Source organism: Scyliorhinus canicula, chromosome 4 (assembly GCF_902713615.1).
Source record: "Scyliorhinus canicula chromosome 4, sScyCan1.1, whole genome shotgun sequence".
In the NCBI taxonomy this organism is placed as follows: Eukaryota; Metazoa; Chordata; class Chondrichthyes; order Carcharhiniformes; family Scyliorhinidae; genus Scyliorhinus; species Scyliorhinus canicula.
Genome location: NC_052149.1, coordinates 79,214,094 through 79,231,686, shown reverse-complemented (window position 1 = coordinate 79,231,686; position 17,593 = coordinate 79,214,094). Strand labels below are relative to the sequence as shown.

The 17,593-nt window shown below is 45.1% G+C and overlaps 1 protein-coding gene across 3 annotated transcripts in view; it reads right to left on the bottom strand.

The window, feature by feature from the left end:
• Positions 1–17,593, bottom strand: part of kifap3a (kinesin-associated protein 3a) — a 301,592-nt gene that overhangs the window by 238,222 nt on the left and 45,777 nt on the right. For all 3 annotated transcript variants that reach the window (XM_038794573.1, XM_038794572.1, XM_038794574.1), the window contains one exon: positions 2,832–2,986. In XM_038794573.1, the coding sequence (XP_038650501.1) occupies positions 2,832–2,986 (155 nt within the window). The remainder of the gene's footprint in view (positions 1–2,831; positions 2,987–17,593) is intronic.

The following is a 17,593-nucleotide window of genomic DNA, read 5'->3' as shown; positions in this document are numbered from 1 at the left end:
CGTTATACACCAACAATTTACCATTATATGTCAGGGATCCAGAGGTGTCAGTGGATTGGATTGGATTTGTTTATGGTCATGTGTACTGAGGTACAGTGAAAAGTATTGTTCTGCGAGTAGCTCAAACAGATCATTTAGTACATGAAAATAAAAGAAAAAGAAAATACATAAGAGGGTAGCACAAGATACACAATGTAAATACATAGACACCGGCATCAGGTGAAACACACAGGAGTGTAATATTAATCAGGTCAGTCCATAAGAGGGTCGTTTAGGAGTCTGGTAACAGCAGGGTAGAAGCTGTTTTTGAATCTATTTGTGTGTGTTCTCAGTCTTTTGTATCTCCTGCCCGATGGAAGAAGTTGGAAGAGTGAGTAAGATGGGTGGGAGGGGTCTTTGATTGTGCTGCCCGCTTTCCCAGGCAGCGGGAGGTGTAGATAGAGTCAATGAATGGGAGGCAGGTTCATGTGATGGACTGGGCTGTGTTCACGACTCTGGTCTTGGGATGAGCAGTTGCCATACCAGGCCGTGATGCAACCAGATAGGATGCATTCGATGGTGCATCTGAATAAGTTAGCAAGAGTCAGTGTGGACATGCCAAATTTCCTTAGTTTCCTGAGGAAGTATAGCCACTGTTGTGCGTTCTTGGTGGTAGCGTCGACGTGGGTGGACCAGGACAGATTTTTGGAGATGTGCACCCCTAGGAATTTGAAGCTGTTAACTATCCCCACCTCGGCCCCGTTGTTGTAGACAGGGGTGTGTACATTGCTCCCTGAAGTCAATGACCAGCTCTTTTGTTTTGCTGGCATAGAGGGATAGATTGTTGTCGTTACACCACTCCACTAGGTTCTCTATCTCCCTCCTGCATTCTGGCTGATCGTTATTCAAGATCTGACCCACTATGTTCGTGTCGTCAGCAAACGTGTAGATGGAGTTGGAACCAAATTTTGCCACGCAGTCGTGTGTGTACGGGGAGTATAATAGGGGACTAAGTACACAGCCTTGCAAGGTCCCGGTATTGAGGACTATTGTGGAGGAGGTGAGGAAACATTATGGGGATCTTGCAGCATTTTGAGACCTATTCTGGCAAAAAGCTAAAAAATGTGCCCAAGTGGTGCGGGGATTCAGAGGAGCCATGAATGCCGATGGAAGCAGAGTCCATGAAGTGGGTACGCCTGGGGGCGTTGGTAACCTTCTCCGCTCCCGGTTTTTGCCGAAGAAACACTCGACTAATCCGGTGGTAGTAGCCACGTTAAAAAGAAATTTGCCAACATTTTAATTCGAAGGCTGTCTCAAGGCTAGCTCCCATCTGCGCAAACCAGTTATTCGAGCCTGCTTGGTTGGATGTGACGTTTTGGGAGTGGAAGGAAAAGTGATTGGAGAAGGTGGGAGATTTGTTTTTCGAGGAAAAGTTCACTAGTCTGGGGAACTGAAGGAGAAACATGGGCTTCAGATATCCCCAGACAGATGATGGGTTCAATGAGAAACATGGGCTTCAGATATCCCCAGACAGATGATGGGTTCAATGAGAAACATGGGCTTCAGATATCCCCAGACAGATGATGGGTTCAATGAGAAACATGGGCTTCAGATATCCCCAGACAGATGATGGGTTCAATGAGAAACATGGGCTTCAGATATCCCCAGAGAGATGATGGGTTCAATATCCCCAGGTGTGTAACTGAGTCAAAAAATACTTCCAATCTTTCTGGTGAAGCAGCCTTCTCCCTTGCCCTAGTGGCTTTAATCTTGCTCAGGATTGGAGGTGGCCAGTACATCGGTCATATGGCAGTAGAGAGTGGGGGCGGAGACGTGCTCGGTGAGGGCGTGAAGGCAAAGTGGGCAGACGAGCTGGGGCCAATCTTGGAGGAGGAGGTTTGGAGCGAGGCACTGAGCAGAGTACGAGCCCGAGTCTCATTCAGCTAAAAGTAGTGTTGAGCTCACCACACAAGGCTTGGATGAGTCAGTTTTTGGATTGGGTGGAGGATAGAGGTGATCAGGGTTCGAGGGGGCCAGCGCACTATGTGCGCACGTCCTCAAAGTTGTTTGGCTTCTGTAGGTCCTTTTTTGATACTATGTCAGCAATCCTGGGCCTTGGGTCGGAGCCGCGATTTTTGGGGTTTTGGATATGTCGGTGCTCCGGACAGAGGTGGGTTCAGAATCCCTGGCCTTTGCCTCACTTGCAGCAAGAAGGCGGTGGATCTCTTGGGCTGGAGGTCAACAATACTGCCAAGTGCCTTAGCATGGCTGCATGACTTGATGGAGTTTTTGAACCTCGAGAAGGTCAGGTTTACAGAGAGAGGGTCGGTGGAATGGTTTTACCGTAGATGGCGCAAAGCTTGAATGTTTTACCTTTTGACAGCAATGTTTCACATCTCCATTTGACAGGTTACGGCTGCAATCTGGCCCATAATTGTGCCACTACCCACAATGTTTGGTGATGTTCTCAGTAATGCCTCCTCCAAATGTCTCCCAAGTAATTATCAGTTTAGTTGTGTTGAGATAAAAACAATTTCTAGCTGCCGGAATGTCAGGTCCATACAGGCCATATTAACCCACTTTTAATCCGGATCATACTAAAAATCCTCATCTTCTTCCACTGTGTGAAAAAACAGCAATTTGAAGTGTCACTGATCAAAAACAGATTTGCCAATTCTAGCACCTTGGTGGAGCCTACTTTACAGTATCAACTGAAAATAGATCCAATTACTGAAACAGTATATTTACAGTTACAATATATCCACATTGAGCCTATGCAGATTGTAGGGCTTCAGATTACTTTAAAATAACAGTTGGACAAATCAGTAACAGTTCTACAAGTGACTTCCTACCTCTTCCTGGAGGACTTTCCCTGCGGTTCTGAAGATAGTAAAGCAGCTGTTCGACCTCTGCTAGTTTACTTGGATGGATGAGCTTGCATTCTTCCACCACCTTCCGTGCCAGAGACGCAACGTCAGTGTTAGCATTCAGGCTTTTCAGACGGATACTAGAATGGAGGAAATTTTGTTGGTGATCTTCCATGAATATCAAGTTACTAATATCTACAGAGTAAATGTTCCAAAATCTGGTGTTATTTCTAGGTTAACTGTACAGCAACTTCAAGTGATAAGCAGATATACCTGCTAAATAGGTATATCCAAAAATAGGTGAATTCTGTTATTATTCTGCTTTATGAAAATTACATGCCAGTTTTAGCCTTCCTGTTTCCCCATTGCCCATTAAATCAACCACAGAAAATTAATGCTGAGCGTTAAAAGTGTAACCATCTTTTTAATGATATGGTGTTAATGATCACCAGTCAACCTCCCTGACACAAAAAATGAATTATAAATGTGAAGTCTCATCCCAAAAAAGATGTTCAATTTTTCAATTATATTTTTTAAATGTTAAATTTTAGGTCATCGCTTTTTCTCTCTCTCTGTTAATCTAATCTTTCTTTCCACTTTTATTTTTCTTTCTGAAGAAGGAGCCGTGCTCCGAAAGCTCGTGTTTGAAACAAACCTGTTGGACTTTAACCTGGTGTTGTAAGACTTCTTACTGTATTTTTCTTTCTGACATTGAATTCAACTCCTTTAATTCACCTTAAAATGCTTTCTGGATATCATCAACCTCTGTGTCCACTTGCTCAAGAAAGCAATTTTTTGAACAGTTAAGTAGGAATAAAGGACACTAAATTCCCAAACACACTCCACTGTTTTCAGTCAACTTGGAACCAGATGATCATGCTATGTACTATCTTGATTAAAGCAACCTCATGATATCAGCACATCACATTCCATCTGCATCGGCCAGGGTTCAAATTATGCTGTGAAAAACTGAAAATTAAAAAACACCAGAAAAGGTCTGGGTTCCAAAATTGCAATGAAAACAGACTGATGTTTAGGACATTTCTTAACATTGAAAATGAGTACATGCTGTTATGGGTCAGGGTTTAGAGAACACCAAAGTGTATCATGGAGTTCACCTGACCCACAACTTTTTAAGATTTTAGTTATGGGGAGCACAGGGGCCCAATCTACAGGTGTGATGCAACAGAGATTTAAAGTAATTTTAAAACAAAACAATGTTTATTCTTTGAATCCAGTTAACATTTTATAAACACAGTAAACATCTAAGCAACTATCAACTCAAATACTCCCCAGGGCAGCACGGTGGCGCAGTGGGTTAGCCCTGCTGCCTCACGGCACCGAGGTTCCAGGTTCGATCCCGGCTCTGGGTCACTGTCCGTGTGGAGTTTGCACATTCTCCCCGTGTCTGCGTGGGTTTGCGTGGGTTTCGCCCCCACAACCCAAAAGATGTGCAGGGTAGGTGGATTGGCCACGCTAAATTGCCCCTTAATTGAAAAAAAAATGATTGGGTACTCTAAATTTATTTAAAAAAAAACAAAAACTCAAATACTCCCCCAAAGAATACAGTACTCTATAAGTAACCCTTAATCTTTCAATGCAACATCCATAAGACAAATATCCTCTTGAACAAATACAGCAGGTTTAAATTCTCTACTGAGAGCAGTTATCACTTCTCAATTAGCAATTGATTTGGAGACATTCTTCACATGCAGAGAGATCAAAATTACACCTTGTTTGGTGGATGCAATTTCAACTCTGAAAACGAAACTAAAATTCAGGCACACACCAGCTTCTAGCTCAAAGCGAAAGTAAAAAGCCACAGACCAAAACCCAGCTCCACCCAAATTTTGACATCAATGCAACTATTTGATAAACACACATTTCTTAAAGGTACACCCACTACAGCTATTTGATAAACACCCATTTCTTAAAGGTACTCTCACATGATAGTGCAATAAAGCCAATAACTTTTATCATGGCAGCCTAAAGACAAGTAAAACAGACTTTTATTCCAGGACTTAGTAGCTCACAGCCTAGAATAAAATTAAGACATAGTTGAAAGAAGTAGAAGTTGCAGCAGTGCAATTGGGTTGTAATTCAGAATTAATTTATGACAATGCAAGCTATTGTTGCAAAGCAATAGTTGTAAATTAGAGGGGTACAACCTATACATTACCATATTTATAGTTCCATTTCCAAAAACATATCCCCTCCAGAAAAACTGCTTCCAAATTACAATCTATTATGCTATGTTTCCAGAATAAATTGGAATGAGATATAACAGGATGATTATTGATTTTCAAAGATTGACATTTGATACCTTCATCAATAGTTTCAAAGCAACTTCGAGCTTCTTCTGATGTGACAAAATACTGATCTTTTCTAAATACTGACGCTTCAATTTGGTGCTACTCTTCCCTCAAATGTTATGATCTCAGTAGAGCCCAGTAACGCATATGGCTTTCTTGAATCTAAAATTCCAAGTATTTACTAAAAGAATGAAGCCACAGATTCACAGTTTGAAACAGAATAATTTTATTACACCAAAATCAAAGAACATGAATCCTAATAACTACAAGCTACTTTGAATCGGCAGTTATGTTTGCACTATTGCATTCAGTTACTTGTAATTTAAAATGAACTCATTAACTCCACTTTCTTTCTATACCCATTCGACTTAAGACCTCAGAACTGAAGCCAGATACTTAGCAAAAATTTTGACTTGCAAGGTTCCCATTTCAAATCTCTTCCAACTGCCCTATGATTGCAAACTCCCCCTCTCTTTCTGGGAGTGTGTGTGCCGATATGTACGTGTGCCTGCACGTGTATGTCTGTGTGCATGTGTGTATGTGCCTGTATGACTGTCACTCTCTCTCTCTCAGCCTGATGTTCAACTAGGAGTCTTTCAAATTAACAGAAGGTTTTACTCTTAACCCAACACAACAAATTTCAACTGAACTTTATTTAAGAGAGACATTTTTGTTCTGCGGCCATTTAGTTTAAAATCTTAAGCAAAACTGCTTGAACACAGTACGAAACCTATAATTAACTTTTGTGGACACTTTTCCCTTTATGATTTATCTTGCAGGCAACTTATATAATCATCTTAAAGAAGGCAGGTGCTTTTCTACAAATCCGTAATAGGAGAAATCTAGTGCTTAAAGGAACCATCACACCACATGAAATATGTTTTTCTCCCACCCAAAAGCACATAGGCCATCACAGTAATGTCAGAAATGGTACCATTTATATGAGACATTAAACAAGATCCCTTCTAGCTTCGCATAGGAACAGAAAACATCCTTTGCCACTTTTTCCAAAGGCGAGCAAAGGAGTTATTCTGCTGTCCTGGACAACATTTATTCTTCCCCAATAGAAAAGATCATCTGGTCCTTTATTTCCCTGCAATTTTGGTCGCTGTAAGATCTTGCCATGAGCAAGGTGGATGCCACCATTTCCCTACGAGTTACAATTACAGTTCAAAAGAACTCCATTAGTTGTGAAGTACTTTGGGACATGCTGACATCATGATTAGTGTACAAATGTGAATTATTTCACTTGTTCGAGCACAAAACTGACTAAATCACTTGCTTTACTGGCATTTGTATTTTTACAGTGCCATTAATGCAATAAAATGTCCCAAGGCACTTCATGGGAGTAATATAAAGTAACATTTGACTCCCAAAACACATAATTAAATAGTAGAGTAGACTGACTACAGCCCAGTCAGGGAAAGCGCGTTTTAAATGAGGAAAGCCAGATTTTGGGGGGGGGGGGGGCTTTGGGCCAACACAGCTGAAGACATGGCTGCTAATGCTGGAGCAATTAAAATCAGGGATATCAATGGGACAAATAAAAGATGAGTGCAGATACCTCAGAGGGTAATGTGGTTAGAAGAGACTGCAGATACCAATGAGGGCATGGAGGGATTTAAAACTAAGGATTAATCTTTAAATTCGAGATGTTGCTTTTCCAGGAGCCACTGTAAGTCAGGGAGCACAGGGGTGATAGGTGAATGGAATTTGGTGCGGAAAAAACAGAGTTTTGGACGATCTCAAATTGACAAGAGTATAATATGGGAAGCCAGCCAAGGGTGCATTGGAATGGTCAGGTCTAGAGGCCACCTAGGATGTCATTTGTGACTATGGGCCATGACAACATCCGACTACATACTGAAGACTTGGTGCTCCAGAACCAACAGTGCCCCATACCAAGAAATTCCAGAAAAGCCACAAAATAGTATCCACCTGACAAGTGAAAATTGCCCAGTTTTATGTCCTGTCCCAAAAAGCAGCACATATCCAATCTGGCCCATTATGCCTAATCAGTCTACTCTCAATTATCAGCAAAGTGGAAGGCGTCATTGACAGTGCCATCAAACGTCACTTACTCAGGGACAACCTGCTCACTGACACTCAGGTATGGTTCTGCCAGGGTCACTAAGCACCAGGCCTCATTCAGGCTTGCTCCAAAAATGAACAAATGAGTTTAATTCCAGAGGTAATGTGAGAATAACCGCCCTTGATATCAAGGCGGCATTTGATCAAGCGTGGTATCAAAGAGCCCCACAAAAGTGAAATCAATGGAAATTGGGGGAAAGCTCTGGCACAAAGGAAGATGGATGTTGTTGTTGGAGGACAGTCACCTCAGTCCCAGGACATTGTTGCAGGAGAGTCACAGGGTGGTGCCTGAAGCCCAACCATCTTCAGTTGTTCATCCAATTACCTTTCATCCAACATTTCGTCTGAATTGTGATGTTTGCTGATTATTACAGTGTTCAATACCATTTCCAACTCCTCAGATACTGAAGCAATCCATGACCACAAGCAGCAAGACCAGGACAATTTTCAAGCTTGGGCTGACTAGTAACAAGGAACATTCATCACACCGGCCTCAGCCAATGACCATCTCCAACAAGAGAGAATCTAACCATTTTCCCATAGCTTTTAAGAGCATTACCATCACTTAATCCTCAACCATCAACTTCCTGAGGGTTACCACTCACCAAAAACTGAATTAGACTAGCCATAAAAATACTATGGTTACAACAGCAGGTCAGTAGCTGAGAATTCTGCGGCAAACACCTCACATCCTGACTCCCCAAAGCCAATCCACAAGGCACAAGTCAGGGGTGTGATGGAATACTCTCCACTTACCTGACTGAGAGCAGCTCGAACAGCACTCAAAAAGCTCTGCATTATCCAAGATAAAGCAGTCCACTTGATCAACACGCCCCATCCACCACGGGCACGCAGTGGCAAGTGTGCACTGTTGACCAGTACCAACGCTCCAGTCGATTGATAGACACAACATCTTTATTTTTGAATCAAATCACTTCTTTATTAAACACAATATAAAATCCCAATGCTGATCACTACTACAAGAGAGGTTCCATCATAACACTGCATTAAAAGCACATAAATGATTTTACCTTCCATTGCTACCACTACAAGTTCACAAGCATGGGTTAAACTGTTAATACTTATCTAACTTCTAGTAGTGAATTTGTGCAGGACATCATTACTCCATAGCACTGCTGATATGCAAGTTGGGATCAGACTCCATCTTCAATTTGAAGGCTTGAGGCTTCTTTCTTCTGCAATTGTTCCTCAAGGTTTCGCTGACGAAATCGCTTTGTCTCTCCTCTTTATAACAGATCTCGCTGGCACTGATCCCATGTTTCCAGTCACATGCTCACAGGGTAGCACTAATAACCAATGTTTTTTCTGGTCATGAATGCTCACTCAGGGATCATTTTCTTCTCAGGAACACCATACAGGGGTCTGTGCTCAATCACTGCCTGTCCAAGGTACAGCAATAGTCATTGTCCAATCTGCTCCTGTGCTCACACCCCGAATACACATCCTGTTTTTCACTGCAGACTATTTATGCTGATACAGAGTTAGCCTTTTTAACCATCAGGCTTTGATGGTGTCTTTATGAATACACATCAGGCTAGAGTGCCTCTTTTAACTTGGCCATAAATCCCAGTTGGCTTAGGGCCATGGCTACAGTACAATCTACAGCAACTTGCCAGGGCTTCTTCAACAGCATCCTACAAACCCATAACATCTATCATCTGGAAGAGCAAGGGCAACAGATGCAAAAGAACACCAGTAACTGCAGGTTCTCCTCCAAGCCTCACACGATTCTGACTATATTTGTTGTTTCTTCACTGTCACTTGACCAAAATCCCAGAATTCCCTCCTAAGAGCACTGTGGGTGTATCTCATACGCACTGCAACAGCTTAATGAGCAGTTTACCAGCATCCTCTAAAGGGCAATTAAGGAAAAGCAATAAGTACTGGCCTTGCCAGGGAGAAGTCCAATAGGTTTGTTTTAAATCACTAGGTTTCGGAGCACTGCTCCTTCCTCAGGTGAATGAAGAGGTAGATTTATGAAACATATATAAAGACAAAGTCAAAGATGCAAGACAATGCTTTGAATGCGAGCATTTGCAGGTAATTAAGTCTTTACAGATCCAGAAATAGGGGTAACCCCAGGTTAAAGAGGAGTGAATTGTCTCAAGTCAAGACAGTTGGTAGCATTTCACAAGCCCAGGCCAAATGGTGGGGGATGAATGTAATGAGACATGAATCCAAGGTCCTGGTTGAGGCCGTACTCATGTGTGCGGAACTTGGCCATAAGTTTCTACCCGGCGATTTTGCGTTGTCGCGCATCCTGATGGCCGCCTTGGCGAACGCTTACCCGGAGATCAGAGGCTGAATGCCCCTGACTGCTGAAGTGTTCCACAACTGGAAGGGAGCATTCCCTGCCTGCCGATTGTCACGCGATGTCCGTTCATCCGTTGTCGCAGCGTCTGCATGGTCTCACCCCAGTCCAATGCCGGCATCTCCATATCATTGCCAGGGAGGTTCGCATCTCAAGAACATTTTTTATAAATTGGTTCTGTGACAGTGGCAAACACCAGGCTGGAAGGATTCAAGCATAGAACATAGAACATTACAGCGCAGTACAGGCCCTTCGGCCCTCGATGTTGCGCCAACCTGTGAAACCAATCTAAAGCCCATCTATGCTATTCCCTTAACATCGATATGTTTATCCAATGACCATTTAAATGCCCTTAATGCTGTCGAGTCTACTACTGTTGCAGGCAGGGCATTTCACGCCCTACTACTCTCTGAGTAAAGAACCTACCTCTGACATCTGTCCTATATCTATCTCCCCTCAATTTAAAGCTATGCCCCCTTGTGCTAGACATCTCCATCCGAGGAAAAAGGCTGATTGAAGAAATTCTTCCTCATCTCAATCTCAGAGACTATGCCCCCTCTGTAATTAACAAAGGAAAGGATTCATGAAAGTAAACAGTAATCAGTCATATTTCTATTTTGAAAATTATGAACATTATCTCATTGCCACCTGTGAAGATGTGTTGCTTGCTCTACTGCTGTCTGATAAATTTGTGTGGCAGTTAAGGCCCAAAAACAAGATCTTGTGTTACTCTACCACTTTTGAAGATTGGAGGATCCAGTGGAGGCATGGGATAAAGTCAAATGGAAAACAAACTTCATCGTAGCAATAAAATTTGCTTCCCCATAAGAAGACAACTCACTCTCATTACACATATGGTTTTCCAACATTAAAAAATTACAATTGCATTTTGAAAATTATACTGTGAATTTACCCTGCCCTTCTTAAATACACAGAACTTTTCCTGCATGTCTATAGAGATTTTCAAAAATTACAAGTAAAACAAAAGTAACACCACCCAACCAGTGGGACTGTGTGTGCATAAATATAAGATTGAAGGCTTTGATTGGCAACATATGGAGATGATAAAGGACCTCAAAGCTACGCATTCCACACCGCTATTATGGCCACTTCTCACGGGAAATATATAATCTCCTTGCCGCATACATGTCATTTACAAGTTACTGAAAATCCAGATTTTCATAGACATCAATTAAATGTAATCTGCAGTTGAGCATGAAAACTAAATAATCTTTTCATTTCAATAAAGGGGGGGGGGGGGCAAAATTTCTGACTTTTTAAATTTCAAATTTAAAAAGTTGTCATGAATAGAATGGGAAAGTTATGAGTTGGGAAATAACAGAATACTGTACTGCACTACCACACAAGTACAAAAACCCAGGTGAGGCACAAGATCAAGCTGTAAATCAATCAGACAATTTTCGCCGAGTCGAATCAACTAGTTGTTCCACAAATTTTGATGTGTACTGTTCATGAAATAGTCATACATATTTAAATATTGAAATATAGTTTTTAATCTTTTTTTAATTCTCCCGTGGTTTTGTCGTAGATACCATCTCAGGTTCAGCAGTGTTAGTTGTCCTGCAATCAGTCTGACATTCAACCTTTATGGGCATTGACGTGCACTTCGCAAAATCTCCATGGGTGTTACCATAACCCAGGATTCACAGTTTCCTTTGAATTGTAAGGTGTTTTAGAATATTGTTTCAGGTTATTTAGTGCAGGTTCCTCTTACATGCAAAGCTTCATTCCCTATGCTTCAGGAGCGTCTTCACTTCCTAGGACATGTCTATGAAAATAATTAGCTATTGGATCCATCCTTTTGTCAATATAGATTTTTCATTTTTGAAAGGATTAGATTGCCACTCTGTGACTAGCTTTCTTACTTTTCCATCCTATATCGCCAACCTTCCAATCAGGCTTGGCAAGATCAGGGTAAAGCAGCACATCCCCGAAACCTAGCATCAAAGAACAGCTCAGTCGAAGCGCAAGAGGCCGGTATGGTGTTGGGGAGCCGGTCCGCTGTCGGGGGGCGGTACGGTGCCGGGGGAGCGGTCAGGTACCAGGGGGGGCCGGTCCGCTGTCGGGGGGCCGGTCCGCTGTCGGGGGGCCGGTCCGCTGTCGGGGGGCCGGTCCGCTGTCGGGGGGCCGGTCCGCTGTCGGGGGGGCGGTCCGCTGTCGGGGGGCCGGTCCGCTGTCGGGGGGCCGGTCGGCTGTCGGGGGGCCGGTCGGCTGTCGGGGGGCCGGTCGGCTGTCGGGGGGCCGGTCGGCTGTCGGGGGGCCGGTCGGCTGTCGGGGGGCCGGTCGGGTGTCGGGGGGCCGGTCGGGTGTCGGGGGGCCGGTCGGCTGTCGGGGGGCCGGTCGACTGTCGGGGGGCCGGTCGGCTGTCGGGGGGCCGGTCGGGTGTCGGGAGGCCGGTCAGGTGTCAGGAGGGTGTGACTGTTGAAAGGGAGCAATCAAGCTGGCTACTTTGTCCTGGATGGTGCCGAGCTTCTCGAGTGTTGTTGGAACTGCACTCATTCAGGCATTAAGAGTATCAAGAGTATTCCTTTACAGTCTTGACCTGTGCCTTGTAGATGGTGGACAGGCATTTTGGGGTGGGGGGGTTCAGGAGATTAGTTACTTGCCGTCGGATTCCTAGCCTCTGACCTGTCCTGGTACCTACAGTATTAATATGGCGAATCCAGTTCAGTTTCTGATCAATGGTAACCCCCAGCATATTGATTCTGGGGGATTCAGCAATGGCAATGCCATTCAATGTCACAGGCAATGGTTAGATCCTCTCTTATAGGAGACGGTCATTGCCTGGCACTTGTGTGGCGTGAATGTAACTTACCAATTGTCCGGCCAAATCTGGATATTGTCCAGGTCTGGCTGCATTTGAACATGGATGGATTCATCATCTGAAGAATCACGAATAATGCTGATCATTGCGCAGTCATCTGCAAACATCCCCACTTCTGACCTTGATGATGGAACCGAGGTCATTGATGAAGCAGCTGAAGATGGTTGGGCCGAGGACACTGCCCTAAGGAACTCCAACAGTGATGTCCTGGAGCCGAGATAATTTACCTCCAACCACAACTATTTTCCTTTGTGCCAGATATGACTCAACGAGCACAGCATTTTCCTGTGATTCCCACCGACTCCAGCTGAGCTAAGGTTCCTTGATGCCATACTCTGTCAAATGCTGCCTGGATGTCAAGGGCAGTCACTCACCACACCTCTGGCATTCAGATCTTTTGTCCATGTTTGAACCAAGGCTATAATGAGGTCAGGAGTTGAGTGACCCTAGCAGAACCCAAACTAGCGTCCGTGAGCAGGTTACTGCTGAGCAAGTGCCGCTTGATAGCACTGTTGAGGATTCCTTCCATCACTTTGCTGATGATGGAAAGAGGAATGATAGAGCAGTAATTGGCAGGGTTGGGTTTGTCCTGTTTCTCGTGTAAAGACACTCCTGGGCAACTTTCCACATTGCAGTTGTACTGGAACAGCTTAGCTATGGGTGCGGCAAGCTCTGGATTGCTGGAATATTATCAGGTGGTATTGCTGGAATATTATCAGGACCCATAGCGTTTGCAGTATCCAGTACCTTCAGCCATTTCTTGATATCACGTGGCGTGAATCGTATTGGCTGAAGACTGACATCTGTGATGCTGAGGACCTCTGGAGGCGACAGAGATGGATAATTCACTCTGCACTTCTGGCTCAAGATTGTTGCGAATGCCTCAGCCTTGCCTTTTGCACATATGTGCTGGGCTCTGAGGATGGGGATATTTGTGGAGCCTCCTCCTCCAGTGAGTTGTTTAATTGTCCATCACCTTTCATGCCTGGATGTGGCAGAACTGCAGAGCTGAGATCTGATGCGTTGAGGAATCGCTTAGCTCTGTCACTTGCTGCTTATGCTGTTTGACATACAAGTGTAGCCACCTAAGATGGACACTGGGCTACAAAATGGAGAACTGCTAAGGCTGCAGGGAGAAAACAGTCTTAGCAAGGACAAGCAGTTTGCAGAAGGCTAATTAGCATTCTGCACGTACAGAAACCAGTTTATGGCCAGGTGCAGAATCTCAGCTAAAGGTGTAAATGGCAACAACGATTTGCATAGCAATGAGGTGATCCAGATCTAGGCCCACACAATAGAAACATTTAGGTTTGAATGGATACTTTGAGTGGACGCCCAGACAAAACGGCACCATAAGTATCCATCACAAAGCACCATAGAGACCGCCCCACCCATCGAGAAGCGACCCTCAGATTGGGGGGTTTGGAAAATATCGATTGGGAGAAGACCCAATCGATATACAGCAGGTAGAGACCGCCCCGAAGAGGCACGGACTTTGGGGGGACCTATAAAAGTAGACCCCGCACAATGTCCGGTCTGTTGTTTGGCTCCGGCTCTGCTGTTGTTTGGCTCCGGCTCTGCTGTTGTTGCTCCGGCTCTGCTGTTGTTTGGCTCCGGCTCTGCAGTTGTTGCTCCGGCTTGCTGTTGTCTTGGCTCCGGCTCTCTGCTGTCTTCATCGCTTGCTGATACATCGCATCCCGACTCCAGTTCCATCACCAGCCGTTGAGCCACCAGCCATCGAACTGTAAGTTTCACCACAACGATCGCTACGTGAGCCAGACTTGCTAGACCCTGACGACCTTAACACTTTGAGAGTTGCAGACCAAGAACGGGACGAAGGCCTCGCTCCCTGACCTTGCCTGTTCCTGTTTTAGATAAGTATTTTAGTCGTTTAGTTTAGAAGTAACTTAGTCTCTTTAGCGTATGCATGTGTATTTATTATATTGGTTATAATAAATATCAATCGTTTGAACTTACTAATCGGTGTACAGATTTATTACTTTGAACCTGACCTTGATATACTTGTGAGGTGTCTAAATACGGCACCTGGCGACTCCGAGCATAATTACATACACAGAGCTGTAGTAGTGTTAAGCACACGGCCTTTATTTATTTTATTTTTTTTTAAATTTAGATTACCCAATTATTTTTTCCAATTAAGGGGCAATTTAGTATGGCCAATCCACCTACTCTGCACATTTTTGGGTTGTGGGGGCGAAACCCACGCAGACACGGGGAGAATGTGCAAACTCCACACAGACAGTGACCCAGGGCCGGGATTCGAACCTGGGACCTCAGCGCCGTGAGGCGGTTGTGCTAACCACTAGGCCACCGTGCTGCCCCAAGCACACGGCCTTTAAACGGAGGCGTGTTAATACACTCCAATAAAACACGTAATACACTCAAGTAAAACGTGCAACATTTAGTGGCGACATCCTGACGGGACGCGGTTACAAGTGGCACCTCCACTCCGTCGAGGACCCTGAAATTTGAATTAGAAATCTGAGTAAAGAAAAAGAAAAGAAATCACAAGTAATCAAGGTGTTCAAACGAATAAACGTAATTCGGAAGTGTGTTTTGTGCATGCGTACTAACAGGGTTGTAAGGAAAACCTGAAAGCATTTTTGTTGCGACAAACTTTCGGGAGTTTTGTGAACGGAACATAGCGTAAGCCTTACCCGTTTCGTGAGACATAACCTCAACACCCCCTGTTCCAAATTAAAGTGAGTCAGAGAAAATGGCCATGCAGGCAATGGAACGCCTCATGAACCCAGAACGGTTTGTGGTCGCAGCGACCAGCAGTAGCCGAGTAGGTCAGTGTCCCGTGTGGGAGCTGGAACTCCGCAAGTATCTGCAAGGAAAGGGATGGCCCCTTTGGAAAGAATTCTGTATGAATGAGGAGACAGGTCCCGGAAGTATAGGACATACTTGGTGGGAGAACCTCTCTCAAATTCATAAGAAAAACCTTAGTAAATCACGCAAGCCGATGGCAATCGTGTCCTGTTTGGCACAGTTGCGAGGCACAGAGGAGGTCGTTCAGACGCTCCGGGCAGAATTAGAAGAGAGAAATCGGATGAGCAAAGTGGATGTCAGGGACATCGAGAAAGAGAATATGGAACTTAGAGGGAAGTTGGCAGAGAAAGGTAGAGAGGTGGATGATGCCAAGAGGGCACATCAGTCTTGTCTAGCCCATCTCAGCAGTTCCCAGACCCAGTACGAAAAGGCCTATCAGGACGTGCAACGTGTCGTCCTGATAAGAGAGGAATCAGAGAAGCAGGTAGAGGCTTTGCAGAGGCAATGCTCTGACCTAAAGGCAGCTTTAAGAGCACTCCATGCTGCCACCACAGAACAAAGACAGAGTACAGTGGATCATGCAAAGTGTAGAAAGCAGATTGCAGAACTGCAATCTCTGCTTTCAGTGCAGAATGGATTTCAAAGTACTTTTGGAACACAGCTAGATGAGGAGAATGCCCCAGACTGGCAGGAATTAAGTGAGACCGCGCAGCGTTATGTTCAGGGAACATGTACGCCAGCAGCGCAGCAGAAAAGACAAGCACCCCAACCTCCCACAGATCAGATAGTTACCGCACCAATGAATCCAGTCACCACCCAAAGGAAAGCGACCACAGAAGGCGCACCCGATATCACCTACACCACCCCCTTAACTGTAACCCAACTCAGGGACGCGTGTGAGAAGATCACTCCGTTTATCCCCACCGCAGACCCCCACCAGTTTTTCGCGAAAGTGAAACAGCAGGCAACCATGTACGGCCTGGACGAGAGAGAGCAGGTTAAGCTCACGGTTCTGAGCTTAGACCAATCGGTAGTAGCAGCCCTCCCCGACCCACAGAACGTTGGCGGAGGCACCCGAGAGGAAATGCAGACCTCCATTTTAGATGCCATAGGGTATAACCGAGGTGACCCAGTCGAAGGACTTAACAAGTGCCGACAAAAGAAAACCGAGCACCCCACAGCATTTGCAGGAAGGCTGTGGATCCATTTTAACGCAGTTTTCGGCGATTTAAATAGAGCCCATTTGAACCGTGAAAACATGGTTAAATGGACGCGCACCATAATTTCCCATGCCACAGATGCAGGACAGAGTGCTTGCAACAGTTATGACCCCTCAGAAGAGGCCCATAATGAGAAATGGGTCCTGAAAAGATTGTCCCGTGCTTGGGAGCAATCAGTTCAGGGCAGAGGCAAAGTAAAGTCCCCAGAGGAAGCTCAGGCTGCAGCGGACATTCAGGCAGTGAGAGCGCACCAAAATCCCGCATGGGTAAATGAAGGGAAGAACAGCCCTCCACAGAAGTCGCTTGAATGCTACAACTGTGGCCAGTTAGGACATTGGGCTAAGGAATGCAATGCACCCCAAAGATCACAGAGAGGCCAGCAGACAGGCACTCTGAATAGACACAAAGCAAAACCGATCCATACAATAGGGATACAGTCAGGACAGACCAATGTGGACGGGACAGACTGACGGTGTTCGGGTCCCCCACTTGGGTCTGTGACACTCTTTGGGATCAATCCGGAAGACCGGTAGTCACAGCTAAGGTTAGAGGGAAGCCCATAGAGTTACTTTGGGACACAGGAGGGTCCCGCACCACGATTAATTCCACCACCACGGCACAGGCAGACACGTGGCCGACCACCTCCACCATCACACTCGGCGGTCTTACAGGTCACTCGCAGCAGGAACACATTACAGCACCCGTAGCAATCCAGCTAGGGAACATTTCCACCAGACACCCAGTCGTTTTAGTAAATCTTCCCCATTCAACAGAACACATACTGGGATTTATGAATGCCCACAGCCTGTCGTTCGACCCAGTTAACCAGTGTGTCTGGCGAATGGCAAGATCAGACAGAGCACCCGCTACTCTCACAGTAGGAGAGTACGCTAATCGGATTAGCGCAGTATTCATTTGACCTGACTGCACTAAACACGGACAGACAAGTAAAAGCAGTATTAAACAAACACAGGACAGAATTTGCCAGTCACCGGCACGACTGTGGCAGAATGACTGGACAAATTCACGTTACCGGACCTGACCCCCGACCACAGAAACAATACAGATTTCCCCTAGAAGCAGAGGGAGAAATAGAGAAGGTAATAGGTAGCTTATTGGAGCAAGGGGTACTTAGAACAGTAGCCTCCACCAAT